Raw genomic sequence first — 22,738 nt, 5'->3', positions numbered from 1 at the left:
CCTATATTATAGATTAGTCCCTACCGTTAGTTTTACGCTGTTAACTTATGAAGTCAGCTGGATTTAGTCTTCTACGTGTGGCAGCCCTCAAATCATCAATTCTCTCTTGATTTGTTATGCCAAAACATACAAATTTTATTTTTGGTTCACAGAATCGATGAGGCTAGTTCAGAGAGAAAGGGTCAAAACAAAATACAAGAAAATTTTCCTCTACCACCACCGCTACAACCACCACCGCCGCAACCACCACCACCACCACCACCACCGCCTTTGGTTCCATGTCCGAACACCCTTAGAATTTCCGGATTCCCGGAATCGGGTTCAAAAAACTCCTGGTGGTATTCTAAGGAAAACGATCTCTCTTCTTGTAGCGGTGGTGGCTTCTTCTTTATCCAAAGATCCCACTTTAACGCTTTGGCGTATCTAAAGTGCTTTTTCTACAAACGTTGGGTACCTCAATTGTCATTGTTTATCTTATTTTGGTTGAGGTTAAATATGCCATTTCACTTTTTGGTTTGATTTTAGTTAACACCGTCAAGGTTTAAAGTATCGGTGCGTATCGTACCGTATCAGCCGATACGTCTCGGTATCAGTCGGTGTCGATACGTATCTATTTTAAAAAAAAATATAATGTATCTTCTATATCGATATGTATCAATCGATGCAAGTCAATATGATACGATACGGTCGATACGTATCGATACAACCAATATGTACTTTTTTTAATTTTTTATTATTTTTAAAATGTATCGGTACGTATCAATATGTATCGACCGATACATATCGATACTTATAGAGACATGTGCTATTTTCACTTTTTCTAGCAAAACTCAAACGATACACAAGCCTTTTTTCACATTTTACAGCAAACATGAACCAGAACCCCCAAAACTTTTTTCGAGGCATAGCCCTCGAACCCCCCAAGGCGATTTGTTCGCTTGCTACGGGCCTAACCAACCCTCCGCTTCACGAACTAAATCTCAACTTTTTCTCCCTTGGGGTCACGCCACAAAATATTTCGGGTCAGGTCAAATCCACATCGCACTCAAATCCTTGGAATACAAGACATACTCGACACTTGAAGGGAAATTAAGGTAGGTTTGTTTCAAAAAACTTGATCTTTTGCTTCAAATCTTGCATTTTAGTTCTGTTTTTTTTGCTATGATTCAAGGAGAATAGGTTCAACTAACTATTAGATCCATGCTTTGTATACATTTGCAAAGATTTGAACTCAAATCCACCATTTTTCGCCCAAAATCGAAAATGGCTTCCTTAAGGGTCAATGTTGTGCGTATGTTCGGTTAATACACAACATCATCCTAGTTACTCTTATTCTTGAAGACCCTACAGACATGAGTTTGATCCACCCCAACATTCTTCATGGCAATAGAGTGACTTTGCATGTAAGAAATCTCATCTTTTATAACAATTTCATAGTGCTGCATTTGTCTGGTTATACATTATTCATAATTCTTATTGTATATGCATGATATATGACATATATTGCTTGTTTATATTGTTTTTTTGTGTCCAAAAGTGTATTTCCATGTGTATTTTGATCATTTTCATGCTTTTCTGCACCAATCGATACATATCTCAGATACGATACGATACGTCTCTTAAAATTGCCTGACCGATATGATACCCGATACCGATACTTTAAACCTTGAACACCGTCACTGTAGAAGGGGATGGATGAGTATTTTCAGATAGGAGGGGGTGACTTGAGATTCAATCCGGTTTCAGGGGGTGTTTCGTAACTTACCCTTCGGTTTTTACTATTCTTAAAAAATATGATCTTAACAATAAGTAATTAAACTGCTCTCGATTTAGAGAAATTTTCTTGTTCTCTAATCAGTTTGACTGGTCAAATGATTTTATTTTTACATGAGATTTTTTGTATTAGGTAGATCACAAAACCAGCTTCCCAACAAATCCAAGATTGCTTAAATCTGATTTATGTTGAAGGAGTTATGTTTTGGTCCAACCTTATTTGGTGTTCACGAATGCCGTTTAAAATCACCCTAAATGGAAATAAGTTTTTACGCATAAAAAACAAAAGATTATTTTTCCCTTTTTTTGGTTTATAGTGATGTTGAGGTATAATAAGATTTATAGAATTTTTATATTTGAGAAAAACCCCAACATTTGAAAATTTTCACCTACCGTTGAAAATCCAATTTTTGTTCTTGAACTGGGGTTGACTTTTTATCCTTTTGGAATTTGATTTTTTAACTATTTTTATTGTATTCAAATAGGGGGTATTTGCTTATTTATGAATAATATCTTAAGTAAATGAAATAACAAATATAAAAATATGTACTTAAGTGTGTTTGGCATAAATAAGTGCCAAACCTGGTTCAGTGCCACTAAAACCAACGACGCCTAGACAACTATGTGTTGAACTGTTGAAGTCAACCACCATTGTTGTCCTGCAATAAATGATATGTAGGAATCTGTTGATGCACATTGTAATTAAAAAAATAAATGTAAACATTAAAAAAAAGTGAGCAGAACTGGAACCGCTTGGACTTCTAATTCCAAGACATAAATCCTCCAAGGAAGACAGCGAGCGATCAATAGACTTTCAATTTGAGAAGGGAGAAACTGTTGTTGAATGAAGAAGAGGATTTCTCAATGCAGCATGAGGACGATATGTAATTGTAGTTTCACTTAATGATTGTCTTGGATAAAAATTTTAATAAATTTTCTTGGAAATGGTCAAATAAATTATTTTGTACATATCTTGATCTGTTTACTTGTTGAGTTTTTATGTCCTCGTGTCAAATTCTTCATTGTGCTATGTAGGTTTCTTTCCATTTTCCTGTATATGTAATCCCAGTGACCATTGACTTTTGTAGCGATTTTCTGGTGGTTGATAGTATTTAGGAATGTTGGGCATGTGGAGTCGGAAAGAAAGATTGTTGGGCATATGTTAATGTGTTGTCATTGTTGGCAACATTCATGGTGACAATTTACACATAGTGATGTTTTGTGTTTGGTAGGGCTGGAGAGCTTGGAGTGTTGCAGCTGCAGTAACTTCATGGGGATTTTGAGCTATCCTTTAGTTGTTTTTTGTTGAAGCTCAAAACATGAGAAAGGAAGTCCTATGAGTCATCTTTCCATCAATTCAAGTTTCACATTAATCCGACACTGGGATTGGAAGTTATGGCAAAAACATCCGAAATGATCTGTGTGTGCATCAGCAAGGTAGTGTTTTGCACATCAATCAGGTTCAAGCCCAGTTTTGGGATCTGTGCATTGGACCTTGTCGGTGTCTTCATGAAAAATATAACCCTTTGAGTCTTTGAACATAGCAAAAAGAATCGGGTCAATCGGAGTTCGGACGAGGAAGATATGGCCATTTCCGTAGACGTACAATCTGCCCAATTTTGACATTGACGGACTTCCGTGAGTCATTGACAGACGTTTGTGAGTTAGCAACAAGCGTCCGTTAGCTTGCTTCCATCCTAAACAGAGACTGATCCTTCTGGAGTATTATACCACGGACTTCCGTGGAAGTAGGACGGGCATCCGTGTGGGGAGCGATCCGTGGTAGTGCTGTTAATACGTGACGTTTTCCGCTCATCTTACTTTGGATCGATTTTTGAGCCTGTTCCGGGTAGAATTTGAGGGAGGTTATTTCTATAAAAGTTATAGACTTTTGAGTCTGCTTTCTAATGCAAAAACAATCTGCCCAATCGAAGTTATGCAGAAGGAGTTATGCTATCTGGACTGAGCAAAGGTCAATCTGCCAGATTCACAACCGGTCTGAAGCAAGCGGTTGGACCATGCACGGGATTGGGGATATTGTTAACCTATTTAATGAAAGTTTTAGGGCTTCATTCTTAGTTCTTTTTAGTACAAGAAGAGAAAAAAATGAGAGGAGAGAGCTGTCTAAAGGAGAGAAGAGAGAGGTTGTGCATATTCTGGTGATCGTCTAAAACCTGCAACTCTCAAAGTAGTTCTGAAAGAGCTTTGGTTCGCTATTTGTTGGGAGGAGCACATCTGCAAGTTCTTGGTTGTGATTACTTCGAGGAAAGTAACATGACATCTCGCAAACCCAGTTTTGTATTATTCTAGGACTGTTTATTGTTGAGATTCCTAGTCAACCCCCCAAATCCCGCAGTGGCGGGAGCCTCATGCACTGGGTACAATTTTTTTGTAATCACTATAAATGGGTGCTTGATAGTTTGTTGGGTTGTAGCATGGAAAGAGAACTCGGTCGTAACCTGTCGAAACCATCGAGATATCTCGTTTCTTGCGAAACCGAGATGAGATGTGGGTGGATTTTAAAAAGTCACTGGTTTCGATAGGTTTCAACTTGTTTAGACCGAAACAACCTGTATTTTGCAAGTTTCGACACTCATGCCCATCGAAACTTTAGGAAACCTGGCTCGAAACTAGGACAAACAGTTATTTATGCCAAAAACCAGGCCAGAAACCAGGACAAACACTTATTTATGCCTAATATCGTTTAAGTAAATGAAATACTTGAAATAGTATTTCATTTACTTAAGATATTATTCATAAATAAGCAAATAACCCACTATTTGAATCCAATAAAAATAGTTAAAAAATCAAATTCCAACAACAACAAACTCAGCCTATCCCAACTTAATGGGGTCGGCTACATGGATTCAAACAAACCAAAATATAGAAAACCAGAGTTATACTAAAAAACAAAAGGTAAAGAAAAGATAGGAGAATAGGGATGGGGAAAGAGACGAGAAATAACAAAGGAAAAGGACAAATGGAAGATGGGAAAAAAAAGGAAAAAAAAAGGTAGTAAGAGGAAAAACGCACAGCCCAACACGCAGGATAATCTCGGCTAAATGGGATCTGCGACATGGATCATTACCCTCCAGTAAGTTTTGTCTGAGGTCATACTTGGGACCAGACCTAGACTATGCATGTCCTTCCTCACCACTTCTCCTATGGTCTTAGGTTTGCCCCTAGCTCTTTGAGCTCCTTCAATCGGAATCATATCACTCCTCCTTACTGGGGCGTCCTTAGGTCTCCGTTGAAGATGGCCATACCACCTTAAGCGACTCTCTCGGAGCTTGTCATTGATCGGGGCAACTTCCAAGTCTGCTCTTATATGGTAAAACATTGCTAAAAACCAAAAGTGCGGTAAAATATTCATTTGTTTTGATGTCTAAAAAATTATTTTCAGTCAGAGCCATTTTGACAGCATTCACGCACACCAAATTAACTTTGACCTGAATGAAAATAATCTTTTAGACATCAAAACAAATAAATATTTTATCACACTTTTGGTTTTTAGCAATGCTTTATCATATTAAGATATATGGAATTTATAGATTTGAGAAAACCCCAACATTAGAAAGTTGAAAATTTTCACCTACCGTCGATAAATCCAGTTTTTGTTCTTGAATTGGGGGGTTGACTTTTTATCCTTTTGGAATTTGGTTTTTTAACTATTTTTATTGGATTCAAACAGGGGGATATTTGCTTATTTATGGATAATATCTTAAATAAATGAAATACAAATATTTGGCATAAATAAGTGCCTGCCTTGACAACTATGATTCTCAGTACACTGTGTGTACACTAGTAAACTTGGGTAAAAAACCACAAGTACCATTTTGAGTGTTTTTTTTTTGTGTGAAAATAGTTCATGCATTGTGTTTAGAATGTCAAAAATAGGTTGTATACAAAAAATCAGATCCAAAAAAGCATTTATGGGCCTCCTAACCGCCAGCTCGAGTTGGCTGGGATAAAATCACAGGTTTCAACCAGTTTTGACCATATCTCGGTTTCTAGCTGGTCAAAACCTGGTTGAAACCTGAGTTTTAGAACCTTGGGTTTTAGTCCTTAGAGTTCCATGTGGGTGTAAGAACCGTTGCAACAAGGGTCGGTGCTCCTGGGTCGGGGTAGCGACTGAAATAGTAGTAGCATATTGAGCAATATACAAAGCCCCAATTTGGGCATTGCTCCGTGGACGTAGGCACTCTTGCCGAACCACGTAAAGACTTTGTGTTGTGGTTGTGCTTATTTATTCTTTTGCATATTGGGAGTGTGTTTGTTGCAGAGTGGGTATGCATATTTGGTAGACCTTACTGTGTGTGAAGTGGGGTGTTGCATACGAATGTTTGCTTGTGATTGTTGGTAAAATAGTCAGCACCAACCAATCTGTTTGTCTGCAGTTTGTGTTAGGACCATTGCAAGGAAGAATTTTGTGGGTCATTGCCCTCTCTGTGACGTATTGGGACCATCAAGGAATTTCTCAGCAATACTTTATTTATTCCTCCCTTAAATTCATGTTAACTGAGAAAATAATTCTAGATATGTCCATGGAAAAATTGAATTTCCATGGTAAACAATGTTTCTGGGGTTGGTCTTTATCTCCAAACTGGGAGCCTATTGTATAATTCAAACGAGATCTGATTAGTGGTTATGAATAGATTCATATCATCATATCAGAGATTTCTTTAGCAAAAAGATTTTGTTCTATTTATAGAAATTTATGATTTCCATGGGAAGCTATTGTTTCCTTTTGTTCTACCTCAGATCTTAATTTAGCCTACTCTTGGACCTTTACTCATATTTGATCGGAGTTCTCATAGGCAGGTAACTTTCCTGGTAGGTTTGGGCTGCTTTGATAGGGGAACTTGATAGTTTGTACCGCTTAAGATTTCCTGGGACATTTTTCTGCAGTGGGAAAAAAATGAAATGCATTGTAAATGCTCCCATTTTAAGTTGTTTCTTGATTTGTTCTGGAAAGTTGAAGCAATGGCATGGAAAAGCTGAACAAGCTTCGGAGAAAACCCCTGCTCATTCATTCTGGAAGAAAGCAGCTGCCATCATTGGGTAGGTTTCTTTAAAGGGATGTACAAAAGGGCCCGATGTACCCGGACTCTATTGAAGCTCTAGAAGCTCCACTTTTTTCCAATTTATGTGTTGTGATGGATTGCAGGATGTGGGATCACTGGACCAATGATCCCAGATCAAGTTAAGAGTCTCCAACGGCCTCTACTTCTTGATGCAGACCACAAGCTTACAATGGACGAATCTGCTCAAAAATCATTTTGATCTCAAGCTCATGGTGGAGTCTTATACTCTTATCTTAGCCCATCCAAAAGTTTTAGGCTCTGATAGGGTCAGCCAAATGGCCCATCCCAGGGCCTGGGAATGCTTGGATCATGGCACACTATTAGTCCTGTTGATGGGGGTGTCTGGTTGTTACCATTCTGGGTTACAACTACACATCTTCTCAATTTTGTCCCTTGTTACCTGAGAGATGGTTTTCCAGTTTCTCCTTTTGGTTGCAGTTTGGGATTGGGAGAGAGATTAGGGGAGAGGGAGTGAAACAAGAATAGACTTACACATTTGCCGTCCACTTTTGGAGAAAGCGTATACACAGTATGGAGGGCAAAAAAGAGGGTGAAAGGGTAATTGATTTCCCCTTCTATGTATTGCATGTCTATGTGAGCATTTTTTGGGGCTATATTGCTCTACTTCATCAGTGTAGTTTGATATTTAGTCCTTAAAAAAAATAACTTTCAGACTGTGACAATCAAAAAGGGACCTAAGAGTGATTAGTGATTTTGGCCTTGTGTATCAACCATGTTATTTTTGGTTAATTATTTTCTAGTGCAGTTTGAAACAAGAGCTGGTCAGATTGTAGTGTGGACCATCAACTTTATCTCCAATCAAATTCAGTACTATATTACCGCTGTTTGAAGAAATTATTCTCTTGGAAAATTGCATCTCTTTTGTGGTTTGCATTTGAAGACTTTGGAGTCCATTCTTTCATAGCTCTGTTTTTTTGACTTGTTGATCCTAATTGAGAATCATTTGATTTTAAATATTTTTTTTTGAAGTATTTTTTTACCTAGTATTGAATAAAGATTTAAAAAATGATGTGGTGGATGTTAATAGATTCGGAGATAGGATAATATCCATCAAGCTTGTGTTGGAGAAAGAGGCTGTCTATATAATTAGCGCTTACGCACCTCCAGTAGGATTGGATGAATGTAGCAAGTTACAATTTTGGGAATACATGGATGTATTAGTGCAAGGTTTTAGTCAAGGAGAACAGATTATCATAGGGGGGGGGATGATCTGAATGGATATGTTGGGAAAGATTGTTGAGGCTATGAAGGTGTACATGGAGGATATGGTTTTGGAGAGAGGAATGAGGAGGGGATCTCAGTCTAAGATTTTGCTGTGGCTTATGATTTATCCGTTGTAAACACTTACTTTGAAAAGAGAGAGGAGCATTTAGTTAATTTCCAAAAGTAAGCATCATACTATTAGTAGCTAAATAGATTTCTTCCTAACTAGAAGGTCCAATAGACTGTTATGTAAGGGCTGTAAGATTATTCCAGGGGAGAGCCTAACCACACAACATAGATTAGTGGTCATTAAAATGTGCCTCACTACACAAAATCGTAAGAAAGGTGAGTTTATTTGCCATAGGATAAGGTGGTGGAGCTTAAAAGGAGATACTTTGAAATCATTTACTGATGAATTGGTCAAACAAGGAATGTGGGATTTTGAGGGAGATACTAATACGATGTGGAATGAGATAATTACATGTATTAAGAAGGTTGTTAAAGATGTCCTAGACAAATTGAAAGGAAAACATCATTCCTCTAGAGAGACTTGATGGTGGGATGATGATGTTCAAGCAGTCATTAAGATTAAGAAAGCTAGTTTTAAGAAGACATGGCAAAGGACTAAGGATGTAGAGGATGTACAAAGTTACTAATTTGCCAGAAATGAAGCTAAAAAAGATTGTGGGAAAAGCAAAGGTGAAGAAATATGAGATCTTTATAACAATCTAAGCATAAAGGGAGGGGAAAAAGCTATATATATAATAGCTAAAGTGAGGCAAAAAAAAGAGTAGAGATCTCGACCGTGTTAGATGTATTAAAAGTGAAGATGGTAAAGTACTAATAAGGGACGAGGACATTAAGAAAAGATGGGAAGGTTATTTCTGCATCCTACTAAATGAAGACACTTTGAGTAATAGTGTTCCGGAAGACTACATTACCCATAAAGACACGACATGTCATTGATACATATGAAAAACTAGGGTGTCTGAAGTTCTTTAAAGCTTTAAGGAGGATGAAAGTAGGTAAGGCACAAGGCCTAGATGAGGTCCCAATAGATGTATGGAAGAGCTAGGAATCTACGGTTTATCTTGACCTCAAAGCTGTTTAATAAGAATATGAGCACAAGGAAAATGCCAGATGAATGGAGGAGAAGCATCGTTGTTCCGATTTACAAAATAAAGGTAATATTCAGAGATGCAATAATTATAGAGGCATAAATCTAATGATTCATACTATGAAATTATGAGAGAGGGTTATTGAAACCCACTTGAGACAAGAAATTACTATTATGGAGAACTAATTTGGTTTTATGCCAGGAAGATCCACAACAGAAGCTAGTTACTTAGGAGACTGATGGAAAGATTTAGAGATTGCAAGAAGGAACTCCATATGGTTTTTATTGACCTAGAAAAAGCTTATGAATTATGATAGAGTCCCTAGAGAGTTAATGTGGCAAGTACTAGAGAAGAGAAGCATTTCAAGTAAATATGTGGACATAATTAAAGATATGAATGATGATGGTGCGGTCACAAGTATAAGAACTGTGGGGGGGGGGTGTCTAGGTAATGAATTCCCAATTACAATTGGGTTACATCAAGGATCATCTTTAAGCCCTTATTTGTTTGCGCTTATCATTGATGATTTAACCAGAGACATTCAAGATGAAGTTCCTTGGTGTATGCTTTTTGCTGATGATATTGTTTTGGTGGATGAGACCAAAACAGGGATTAACACCAAGTTAGATTTATAGAGATCAACCTTGGAATAAAATAGTTTTAAGATAACAAGAATGAAGACGGAGTATATGGTGTGTAACTTTGGTTACACTAGGATGGATAATGAGGTGGTGGAAATTGATGAAAAAGATTCCGCAAAGTGATTATTTCAGGTATCTAGGCTCAATCATAAATAAAGGTGTTATAGAGGATGATGTTTCACAAAGAGTTAAAATAGGATGGATGAAGTGGAGAGGTGTGTTTGGAGTGTTGTGTTATCGACATATTCTTTTTAAACTTGAAGGAAAATTTTATAGGACAGTCATACAATCGGCTATGATGTATGGTGCGGAATGTTGGGCAATTAAGATGCATCATAGATAAACTCAGTGTAGTGGAGATGAGGATGTTGAGATGGATGAGTGGCAAAACTAGGAAGGATAAAGTAAGAAATGATCATATTAGAGCTGATTTGGGAGTAGCTCTGATACATGATAAACTACGAGAAAATCGTTTGAGGTGGCTGAGGAAAGACATGCATAGCGTAGGCCTTGTATCAAGTATGACATTGATAGAGCTGTTTGGAGGGCAATGATCCACGTAGCCAACCCCATTTAGTTGGATAAGACCGAGTTGTTTGTTTGTTTGTTTATTTATTTTGTACCTAGTCTCAAAAGGTGCTTGGCCAAGTTGATGTGTGAAAAGGTTTGTGTAATTTAAAAGCATGCATTTCAAAATGAAGGTTTGTCATTTGGAACCACGATTTGCATCTTTGTTTGACAGTGCCTTGCTGCAAATAGTCTGGTTTTGATTTTCAACATGTCCATTAAGGGGTCCTCCTCCCTAAACATCCAATAGAGCTAAAATAGTCTGGTTAGCTATGTTATCTGATTCGTGGCTGGCTTGCTATCTCCCAAGTCCAGTCTCTCTTTTAAGGGGGAAAGAAAGGCAAAGCAAGGAGACAAGGGAAGAGAGGAGTGGACGCCAGAGAGAGAGAGAGAAGAAGAAAGAAAAATGCTCCTTGCATCTGAGTTCCCTGCACTCTCTCTCTCTCTCTCTCATATTTATATTACATCACTGGCCTAGGGCTATGAGCCAAACTTTAATCTAGAATTCTCATTTATATGACATATGACATACTAGGCCTAGGGATTTTGGTTAAGTCGCAGTGGGATACAAGTTCTGACCAATTTCACCCAACAGATCAACAAGTTCTAACTTGTATCCCACTGCGACTTTACCAAAATTGCTCACTTCAGTTATAGCAAGTTACGATTGTAAAAGTCTTTGTTTTAGATTTTGCTTCATTGCAGTTTGATGTAATAGATTCTTATTAGTTTTCTGCTTTATTCTTGTTTTAAAACCCATTCTAACATGAAAAACATTCTTTTAATCGGCAGGCTTATTCTTCGTCATTCTTAGTTATTGTTATTCTTTCGTTGGTGATGGGTATTGTTCTCAACTTCACCATGTTCTGGTGCACCATAGTCAATTCAGCTCTCACTACAACCATTGTTGGAGTCCTCAAAGGCGTGGGGTCGACGGTGAGTACATATCCAAGAGTGTTCTGCTTCCTTTCGATCCAATGGACCATTTGTGCAAAACAATAATATTTTTGTTCTTTCCTGTCCAGACCTTTGGGTTTATATTGCTTGGTGGCGTACCAGTCCATGCCCTAAATGTAACTGGACTAGTCATCAACACAGCCGGTGGCATATGGTATTCATATGCCAAATACCAGCAGCAGAAGAAGAGAATCTTTAAGGTTGCAGCTGATGCAGAGGCTCATCATAAGTGAAATATAACACAATTTCGGGAGTTAAGTTACTGTGGCTCGTAATTTTCAAGCATTTACAGTCAACTGTACAGGATAATCAGTCAGGCATTCAATGCCAGAGTAATGCACAAGCGATTGTCAATTCAGAAATAGTTTCTGGAATTAAAACTAAATTGTAGAGACCTTAAACAAAATTTGAAACATGTTGTTCGTGGAAAAATATTTTAAGTTACCATGTCAGAAGAACTTGGTTTCTTGCACTAGATAAGCTCAAGTTGTAGTGGCAGTTTCTGAAGTGGTTGGGTTACATACAGTAGATTCTTTTCTTTCCTTTTTTTTTTTTAGTTTTTTTTTATAATACATTAGGTTTATACTTGGTAGAGTTTGTCTGCGCATTGTAACACCTCGGTTCCAGGAGAACACAATGAGTTGTCTAGGGACCGCAGGCCCTCTGAACTGACAGGACATAACTTGAGCACTGAGAATAGTGAGTGTTCCCAACTGGAAATTTATGTATGGTTCCTTACCCTTAGAAACTGGAGGCATCATTGGGGATATTCCTCCAAGTACCAGAAGAATTTCCCCATTTTCCCTTCTAGCAGTTTTATTCTGTGTGGGAGCTGATAAATGGTAACACAACTAGGATGGTTTGTAAGAATTCTGATTTGGTTGATTTGCTGTTGTTCAATGGAGTCTACAAATGTAGTACAGGTTTATAGTCTGATCATCCAAAGAGCTTGTGAAGAACCCCCATGGGCATGGAAATTATTCCCGGCCTGTTATTTGTCAGTATTGTGGTATTTCCATTACTATCAGATATTCTCCCACTGGACCCACCCTATGAAGGTTTTCCTTTACAATGCCCCATTTTGGAAGGGCATTTTGAACCATGTGGACAAATAAAAGTGGCAGTTCTGATTGTTGGATAGAGATAACATGGTCTGGATTAGTTACATGTCAAATTTTAGTACCTTATTCAATCAATTACCCTTCTTTGTATTGCCATGCATCCGCATGTATGTCTATGTATGCCTATCGACCACCCAGATCATTATTCCGTTGTCTTGGATTTAGAAGCTTTATTTTGCCACTTGTTTAACTCTGATTGTTGAAACCTGACATCTGAGTAATCGATGTATGGGTCTAACTATCAACAAAATCTGATTTTTTGTGCTATTTCAGTAAGACTTCCTAAGTGGATGTTTCCCTGTTTGGATTCTCAATTTGAAATCCTTTTTATGCCCAAAATGTCAATGTGTCAAAACAGAAGATTTTGCCTATTTAATGGGGTTAAATGAACTTATACAGAGATAATTATGTTAATGTGTTCAGGAATAAGGTTGGTGGGAATAAGGTTGGTGGGGGGGGGGGGGGGGAGAGGATATCCTTTTCTACTTTAGAATCTAGATTCATATAGCTGAAGTACCAATTGTTACAGATTAATCTTATGGGTGATATGAAGATATGATGGAGTGATCGCTTTGCTGCTTTTAAGGTAGGACTTTTAAGTCTCTTACATAATGGAATTATTATTTCTTTTTGTTGGAGTAATGTTTCTTGGATTTAGAAGAAGTTGCTTGTCATGTAACAATCATAATTTAAACATGGAAAAATTTGAATTTTTCAACCTCTTATTAGTTGGTCATTCGTCATTGGAAAGGTAGTAAATGTATTGGGTGAAATTGGTCAGAAAGTGGAAGTAGGAAAGGAAAAAAGGAGGACCAGAGATGGGTAGCAGCTGTGTTACTGGGATTGAAAGTTTGAAAGAGATGGTGGACATATATAAGATGAGAAAAGGAAGAAAAACGATTTGCTATTGCTTCTTATGTTTGATGATAGAGAACCAGTAACCAGAGATTGAGTGAGTGGTGAAAAGGATATTGTAGCATTCAATCAAAAAGAGGTAAGAGGCCCACATTTTATTGGATTTATTCATGCTAAGAGATTTCTGAAGGTTACAGATATGATTATTGGCCTTTCTTTGGACCCATACAGTACTGTAGTGTAGTGTAGAGTAGAGTACTATTTCATTCTCACCGACACACCTTCATCGTCGGTCATATGCTTTCCTTTATAAATGAGATACAGTTTATTAGTCATTATTTTGTTAAAATGGGAATCACTGTGCTAGGAAAAAGCAATTCTTGTTTTTTGGACACAACTGAATTCCATGAATCTAATTATGATTTCAAGGACTAAAGAGCAGCTTCAAAGGATTTCAATCATTTCAGGTCTTACAGCTCATGCAATGTTTTTACATGTATTATCACAATGTCTAACAAGGTGACCAAGGTGCCCAAGACACCTGCCTATTGATTGCAGTTTTCTCTAGACCTCCGGAACATCATAAAAGAAAAAGGCTCGAATGGTACGATCCCTCCGTCACCGCAGAATGAAAGGGGTGATCTCGTAGTTCTTGATTTGTGAAGATGCGTTGTTAGGTGCTCCATTTTCCCATTGAGGCCGTAATAATATGGTACTCAATAAAGAATGCATGAGATTTCATGTCCCCCTTGTCACCCCCTTCCGGGTCTATAGTGCAGGTCATTAAATATGAGCTTGGCGCATGTTTGTTCACTTAATAACTAGTGGAACTAGACCATTTGATCTGTTTATAAGTCCAGTTCACATTGAAATGAAATCTGTGCCTTGGGAGTGAAATGTTACCCAAAAATGAAAGTTGTGGGTAGTTGCAAACCACATAGATTAAAGTATCAACTCTTAACTATTCAGCATGGACCAATTAAGGGCTGGACTATCTTATTAGGAAGGCACTATTCTGTCCCAACAATGCTAATCCTTGTCAATTGTGGAGATTGTAACAGACAGAGACAGTAAGGGTTCCAACTAATTAAGGGACTTTAAAAAAAAATAAAATTAAAGGTTTAGTGTGACCATCTTGTTAAGCGACGCAGAGATGGCCCGGTCTGGTCCGGCCCTAACAGCGATCCTTCAAATAGTCAATTGGGCTGATTTTAATGCATGAATTCGACTAAAATGTTGGGCCAAAAATTGGTAAATTGGGCTGGTTTCAGGCCCAATATGTTGGGAGCCCATATTTTGAACAGCCCAGGTTGTAAGACGGGCCGGCCGGACCATCTTTGGGTAATCAAGATGTAATCATCAATTAAATCATGCCACGTGGTATATTGGATAATAAAGATGTAATAATTTGTCATCTTTTTCTCTCTCCTACAACACATGTTCACGTGTTTGTCGTTACAATGTTGAAAAAGGAGAAACAAAGCATGAAGGACATCATTGTTTCCAGTCTTCCAATCGACATTTAAAAGTAACATTTGGGTCACACAGCCCACAAACAAACCCCATCATTTAAAGTATGGGTGTCAATCGGTCAGTTTGAACTGTGATGTGGTTTCAGTTTGGTTTCATTGGTTTCGATGTGAGAATAAGTGAACTTAAAACATGATCCAATAAGGAACATCGGTTTTGGTTTTTTACTGATCTTTCATATTGATGTGTTATCGGATTCGTGTTTCAATTTTAGTCCAATTTGAATTCGGGTTACTATACATTTGTGTTTACAAAAAGGCCAAAACTTTTTAAGTTTTTTTTTTTTAACATTATTATATATCACAAATTTAAGCTGTTTTGTACAAGATTTAGACATTTTTATATACTAAGTAAGCTATGTGTCATTAACATTAAGGGACCGTTTGATATCCTTTCTAAACAGTAGAAACAGTTGTTTTCGTTTCTATGCTAAGAAACAGCTTTTGTAACATTTGGTAAATCTCTTCTGGAAACGTTTTCAAAACACAATTGAAATAGTAATAATGTTTGATAAAATCTGTTTTCGAAAACATGTTCTTATTCTATTACCAATTTATTGTCCTACTACTTTCCTAAATCAAAATCTGATTTTTGTGATATTACAATCAAAATTAAAAGTTTGAATAATGTACTTTAGCTAATAAAAATTGAATATAGCGTATCACAACATAGGACAAACAATCTGAATTTATTAAACAAAATAATTCAGGTTAAATCCAACAATTGCAAAAGATATGAATTTGTATTTACCATAACTCGCAAAATCTCTAACATGCAATATCAAATTCCCAGATTTCCAACAAATTTCTTTCTATGTAATTTCAGTCTAGATCATAGAAAGAAAAAACAAAGGTCAAATTTCAAACCCAATATAACAAACCTACTTTAAATTTTCCCCATTTTTATGGTCATGAGTCACGACAACGATCTATGATTTCTCTTCTCGCAAAATAATCATGAGATGAAAAATTCACAATCAAGGAGATTTCCAATCTTTTACATAAGATTACAAACCTTCAGCTCACATCTTTGGGTTGCGAAACCAACATTCACAAAAGAAGAGAAACGAGAGATAGAGAGAGAAAGGCCGAAATAAACAAATAATTACTCCGTGAAACAAATTTAAAAAGAGAGGAGCAAAAGAGGAACACACAATAATGAAAAATCAACAAGGGAATGGACAAAAGAAATACAAGCTAAGAAGCAGACATGGCTTTAACAACAGAGTTTCAAGTTCCAACCAGAAGCAGAGGCAAAGGAGCATAAGATTGTGGGAAAAAACAAATAACAAGGGGGGAGGGGGAGGAACGTACCAACACAGTTACGAACAATTAGGGGTGTAAATGAATAGCCAAAATCCGTTTCCGTATCCGTTTAGTACTATCCAAATCCATTCGAAAACTAAACGGATGCAGATATGGATAGGCTATAGCTATCCGAAAAGCTATATTTACATGTACACGGATAAAATATCCAATCCGTATCTGTGTCTGTATCCGTTTAGCACTATCCGAATCCGTCCGATAGCTAATCGGATGCGGATGCGGATATAGCACTATCTGAGCCGAATCCGGTCCGTTTACAGCCCTACGAACAATGAGGTTGATTTGAGAACCATTAAAGGGGCAAAGCTATGCCGGTAAGCTTGTGTTTTACTAATCGCAGAAACCCAAAACCCTGATTTTCATACCATCATTATTCTAGAGTTTCTGAACCAGTGACCATAAACGAAAGAGAGAGAGAGAGAAATAGAGAGAGGTTTTTTAATGGGATGAGTGTTGCAGAGATTACAGGAGTACTTGGATGGCGGAGGGACAAAAACGGTTAGCTCCGGTTAGGATAGCAGCGGTGACCTCTAGTTGGGACAACAGTGGTGAGAACAATGTTCAAGCTTGGTAGTCATTTTTTCTTTTGAGAGATAGGGTTTTGTCGGGCACACTTTCCTTTGTTTTGTTTCAAGCAATACAAAAACACCTAAAACTTGTTTCTTGTTTTTTGATTCATAAATATCCATAAATTTTGATTTTTGTTTCAAAAAACATTAGAAACGAAACGGTTTTATCAATTTTTGGGTGTTTTTTCGTCTCTTGGAACCAAAAAATGGAAAAACATGTTTCTTGAAAGGTTATCAAAGGGGCCCCAACATTTAACACAATGTAAGCCAAATAAAAAAAACATATTATATATCACAACTTTAAGCTATGTTTTTTTTTTAATTACCATAAAAAAAACACAATGTAAGCCAGAAGTTTAGCCTTGGTTATCCATTTGTTGAGCAGAAATTTGCTTAAATAAATTTGGTAGCAATAAATTTCGTAGAGGCTTCCTTTGGAACTGCAATTGTCTTGGTTTCCATCTCGACATCTTTATGTCTACTAGGTCATCGTTCATCCCCTGCAACTCAATGACACCTTGAATAGAATCTAACTCTGCCTTGGCAGATCCCAACTCAAGATTGATATTAGGAAAAGTCATTTTCAATGGGTTGCCTAATAGGTCTTCCAAGCAAACTAAGAGATTTTGGGTCCAAATTAGTTTGTACAATTCAAAGGTTTTTTTTTTTATATTTTCTTCTTTCAAAGTGTTTTTGTTCTTACAAGAGTGATTTCTAATAATGTTTATGTAACCCATGAACTTCATTGAGGTTTCGAGATTTGAAAGTTATGACATTTCCCTTTAGGCAAAACAATGTTGGTTCCATTTTCACCAGTTGCACGCGTGAAAGTATTTCGACTAGGGGTGAAAGTTTGGCTCTGTAGTCCTGAGCTCGCCATGAGCCCAAACAGGGGTCTGAGTTGGAATTTTCAACTCTGAAGGTGGGTTAGGGTTGAAATTTTTAGGTTCGGGATCAGGGTCGGACTGGGTCAGGGTTGAGGTTTCGGGTTAAGTCTAGCCCGGCCTTGTGTTAAGTTATGCTTTATAATTTATTGATTACCTTTACCAAAAAAAAATCAATTTATTGATTATATTTTACAATTTTTGTGTAATATCTAATTATCTATTGATTTACCAAAAAAAATAGGTTCGTTATCTATTAAACAAAAGTATTTAAAATTTTAAGATTGGACTAAGTTTTTTAACTCAAAGAAAAATCTAACAGTCAATTGAGTATGAAACAAACCAATACCCAATCACATGAGACTAGTCAACGAGGATCAATCAAGTCCTAACAAAATCAGGGTCAATCAGGGCCAACACTGCCCAACCTGACTTGATTAGGATCAATTAGGACCGGGCTAGGCTAGACTGAGCCTGGCAGGGTTGGGCTTGTCCCACCTGGACAACTTAGGTCCGGGTTGAGCTTGAGTTGAGCTAATAGGATTGAGAATTAAGCTTAGGGTTTTAAAAAACCCAACCCAACTCTGCCCTGTTTCACCCTAATTTCGACACAAGAGTTGATGTTTTTTTGTTTTTTGGTTTTTATGTTAAAAGAAAGCAGACTTGTTGTTAATGGTCCAAACAGTCCTATCCTATCAATTAATCACAGTTGTAAAATCTGATGGATACATTGAATGGCCGGGGGACCACATTTGATGAGACATTTCTCCTGTAACCCCGGGGAAGCTAATAACCAATCCATTCTTCTTCTTTTTGTCCTTTTTAGGTGAACCAGTAAATAAAAGATAGCTGGACGATTTCTTGTGTTTGCTCTTACCTTTTGTTTTCTTGGTTTCTTTTTATCCTTTCTAGCTTTCATATGCTGATGATGATAGAGCTTTCACACTCGTGAGAATAAAAACCCTACCATACTTTATTATGTTTGTACATAATCTCTCTCTCTCTCTTAGGAGTTAGTGCATGAAAGTACTGCTTTGCCCCCTATTAATTTACAAATCACATCTATGTTGATGTTTCTTGTGTGTATTTTTATTGATCCTCGCATTAATGCAGACGCTACATAATCAGACATTGATTGAAGTTTGAACTGATTGTCAAAATCTTATCGATTATGTATGTAATTATGTGTTTCTCTAACGTGTGTATCCTAATGCAAGATATCGATATGGGGTGAGGAGTCTCATTAGCCCATGCATAACTAGGTAGGCTCTAAGGGCTAAGACTGAAAAGCTTATTAATCTTCAATTATAAGAAGATGTAGTTCCTTTTATGTTTCCTATCTAACTGGTATTTTCTTTTCTTTCAGTATCATCAATTTTTCTTGAAAAATGTTTTTGCTACAAAAGTGGAGACTCAACTCCTTAACTAGAAAGTAGAGGATAAGCAAATTTAGAAACTCTCTCAGTCTAGAGCTATTGAGAGGACTTAGAATACTTATCACAAAAAAAATAAAAAAGGGCTTGGAAATTTGGAATGGGATTCGAAATACATCATCAAAGCCTCCCTAGATCTCTATTGTTTGGGTAGATTATCTTCAGCTTTTACAATCAACTTTTGGTTGGAGAATCATGCATTAGAAGCTGCCTACTAGTGACAATCATTGCTCGAAAAAGGGTTACCTCCTACTTCGAGATGCATTCTATGCTTTCATGCAATTCAAAGCTTCAATCATATTTTTCTAGAATGCATTTTCTCATCGAAGGTATTATGTATGTCTCGAATTTTTTTAATTGTTTCGAAGAATGATCTGCTCTGACATTTTTTGGTGGCAACTCAAATGGAATTTTTTCTGAGATCTGTGATGATAGCGGAAGGTTTGGCCTCCATGGTACGGTTCGACCTAACCCGATGGATCAACCCCATTCGATGGAGGAGTATCTATATTCTTTACTTACTTTGTTGTAAAGTGAGTGAGATTTGGGGTTTTCGACTTAGGATTTCTGGGAGAGAGCAACAACGCCGTTTTTTGGTGTTCTAGAGAGATCTCCATTGTAACTTTATCTTATTTACATTGTGAAACATCTTCGACTGCACCCGTGGACGTAGCACACTATATTGGTATGTGAAACACGTTAAATCTTGGAAAAATTACATGATTAGCTACTTTTGGGTTTTCATTTACAAAACTGTCCACCCTATGTTTGAGTTAACAAAAATAGACAAAAACATGTTAAGGTTTACAGAATTGGACAAAATAGTGTCTCTCCCTCCCACACTTACTTTTTTAGACATTTTTACCCCTGTCATTGCCTTCTCGCCCGGGTATCGTCCGTTCCCTGCAGCCCTACCCTTGTCTCAACCACCGCCATTCTCTGCTACCCCAAGTAACAGAAGAAAAAAAAAGAAATTTTTTCAGAGGGGAACTGCCGAGGAAGGAAGGAGAGTCACTGTTTTGTCTAGTTTTGTAAAACTAAACTTATTTTTGTCTATTTTTGTTAACTCAAACATAGGGTGGACAGTTTTGTAAATGAAAACCCAAAAGTAGCTAATCATGTAATTTTCCCTTAAATCTTTGTGTTATCTTTCTTTGTTTTCGTTTTTGTTCGTGTTTTGTTTGGTGTTTGTTCTAATAGAAGGTATAACAACAGTTTTTCGATATCTTCAAGTTATATTTTCTTAGTATCTCAACTGAGGTCGTCAATTTAGGACCGAAATAGAAAATCGAAACTGGCCGTTTAAAATTGAATTGAATCAGACCAAATTAATTTGGTTGGTTTTGGTTTTCGAAATCTAGAATATTTTCTCGATTCGGTTTTGATTTCATGACTAAAATTGCTAAACCAAACCAAATTACATATTTTCAAACTGAATAAGTAACTGAGTAAAGTTATACGCTTTTTTAAGGACCGAGTTTTCCTCCACCCATGGTGAATGAGATCCCATTCACTGCAGGGTGGGAGAGGGCGGGAAAGGGTATCAGGAGGATATTTTGTAACATAATAAAACCCTAGGAGGGGTTTGTGAATCCTAGGATGGTGGGTAAACTGTCCTATATGGGTGGAGGGAAACTTAGTCCCATTTTTTTAATAATACAATTAAATGTGGATAATAAATTATAGTCCTTTTTAATACTTTAATAAGATTTGATGAATTATAACCCTAACAAATAAGATGTGTTTTTTCACTGGTAAAGATGGAGAAAGTTGGCCTAAATTTGATCATGATCTAAGTCGAATATGAAACCGAATTAAAACCAAATAAGGAACCAATTATGAAACCGAGTAAAACCGAAACCAAACCAAGACGAGTCGGTTTGGTTTGATTTTGAAAATGTGTTACTATTCTAGGTTCAATTCAGTTTTGGTTTCTACATTTTATATCTTGAACTAAATCGAAACCAAATCGAATAACCGAAACTGAACTGATTGACACCCTTATTCTCAAATATGCATGAGTTATGTACCAGAGAGAAAAGGAAGTTAGTAGGGGTTCTCCTTTGGTGCATTTGGCTACATGGATTTATATTGATCGTTATAGAGATCTATTAGTTTCAAAGCAACTGGCCACTACTGTTCCTAATTCAATTCCCTTAAGAATCATTCCTTGGATGCTGCAACAGAAATGTGCTCCTCTAATGCAGTTTCATGTTTCAATTACATGAAAGATATCCCATTGTTACAGGGAAGCAAATTTTGTTGTTGACTCATTAGTAAAGAAAAATGTTGCGTCGAAAAATTCATTCAAATGGTCCTTCCATCCTAATTTTGTTGATCAAGATATCATCTAGGATTCCCAAGAAAGATCAAGGTTTTGATTTGAGATATGATTTATTATGTCTAAGAATTTGTAGTGTGATATTGTAATATTGCATGGGATGGGGATTCTGCTAGTGGCCATGCCGAATGTGGATACTTACCGTAAGATTGATTCTCTATTTTGTGTTTTTCTTGTGCTTTGCTGATGGTAATGTTGGATGTTGAAGGTGGAGTTACAAGACAAATTTGTTATATACTTCTTCGTTTGGAATGCCTGTACAAGCGATCCACGTACGATACCCGAAAGACAAGGAGTAAGGAGCTAGAGTTGATTTTTGGGGGGGAACTCTCCGACGATCAAGCCAGTAATACTAGTAGAACAAATAGTGGGAAATAGAAGAATTGTTCAAGATCCCTTACCTCACGCTTTGACTGTCATATATAGGGTTCATGGTGTAGATCCCTTGATGATCAAATAACTCAGATACAACAAGGATTTTGATGGAGATAGAGTCCCTGATTCGATGGACTACTTCCTTTTCTCCTTGAGATTCGAGGATATGCGTGAGTCATAATAGGAATGTGATTAATTGTCAATTATAATGATTTCTTTGATAGATTTGCTTCTGTTTTTTAGAGAGTTCTTTTTGATCATGTGGTTGATTGTTTACATGCTTATTCGAAGATGCCACGTGACGCATATCCATTGGCCATAGATATTTGCACACATCATTCATTTTTGTTTTTAATATATCATTTAGCTGATCTTTAGCCAAAATAAATGTCCTATGCTACACCTCAACCATGATGAATTCATGTGTTCACAGATCAACACTTCATCTCCAACTTTGTATAATAAAAATAAAAGTATCAATTAAAAATACCTATGATCCAATCAAAATATAATAATAATAATAATAATTATTATTATTATTATTTTTTTTTTAATCCATAAAACAAGGATCATAGATGAAATGGCAAAAAGAAATACAATCTTATTAGTGAGATTGTCAAACATTTAAAAATTATTATTAATTAAGTGGTTTACAGAAAATACATAGTAGAAATTAAGATCCATGGAACAAGGATCATGAACGTGTCTTTAAACGGTGGTTTTGACTATTGAATCCATATCTAATTTTTTTTTTTTTTAAAAAAATTCAAAATGAAGAGGGCAAGAAAAAACTAAATCTTATTAGTGAGGTTGTCAACCATATAAAAATTGTTATTAGTTAAGTGGTTTACAGAAATAATGAAAGCTAATGAAGGATAGGTACATGAAATGTCATCATATACCAATTAAAGATCCTTTAAACTAAGCTATAGTTTCAACTA

The 22,738-nt window shown here is 36.7% G+C and overlaps 1 protein-coding gene across 5 annotated transcripts in view; it reads left to right on the top strand.

The window, feature by feature from the left end:
• LOC122660199 (UDP-galactose/UDP-glucose transporter 7) overlaps nt 1-11,728 on the top strand; it is a 44,785-nt gene extending 33,057 nt beyond the window's left edge. For 4 of the 5 annotated variants that reach the window (XM_043855409.1, XM_043855408.1, XM_043855412.1 and 1 more), the window contains 2 exons: nt 11,197-11,343; nt 11,433-11,728. In XM_043855409.1, the coding sequence (XP_043711344.1) occupies nt 11,197-11,343; nt 11,433-11,597 (312 nt within the window). In that variant the 3' untranslated portion in view covers nt 11,598-11,728. The remainder of the gene's footprint in view (nt 1-11,196; nt 11,344-11,432) is intronic. The other variant, XM_043855411.1, reaches the window with a different exon arrangement.
• The last annotated feature ends 11,010 nt before the right edge of the window (nt 11,729-22,738 follow it).

The sequence above is a fragment of the Telopea speciosissima genome, chromosome 4 (assembly GCF_018873765.1).
Source record: "Telopea speciosissima isolate NSW1024214 ecotype Mountain lineage chromosome 4, Tspe_v1, whole genome shotgun sequence".
NCBI classification, from domain to species: domain Eukaryota; kingdom Viridiplantae; phylum Streptophyta; class Magnoliopsida; order Proteales; family Proteaceae; genus Telopea; species Telopea speciosissima.
Note: the sequence above shows the minus strand (reverse complement) of the source record. Positions and strands in the feature narration are given on the sequence as shown.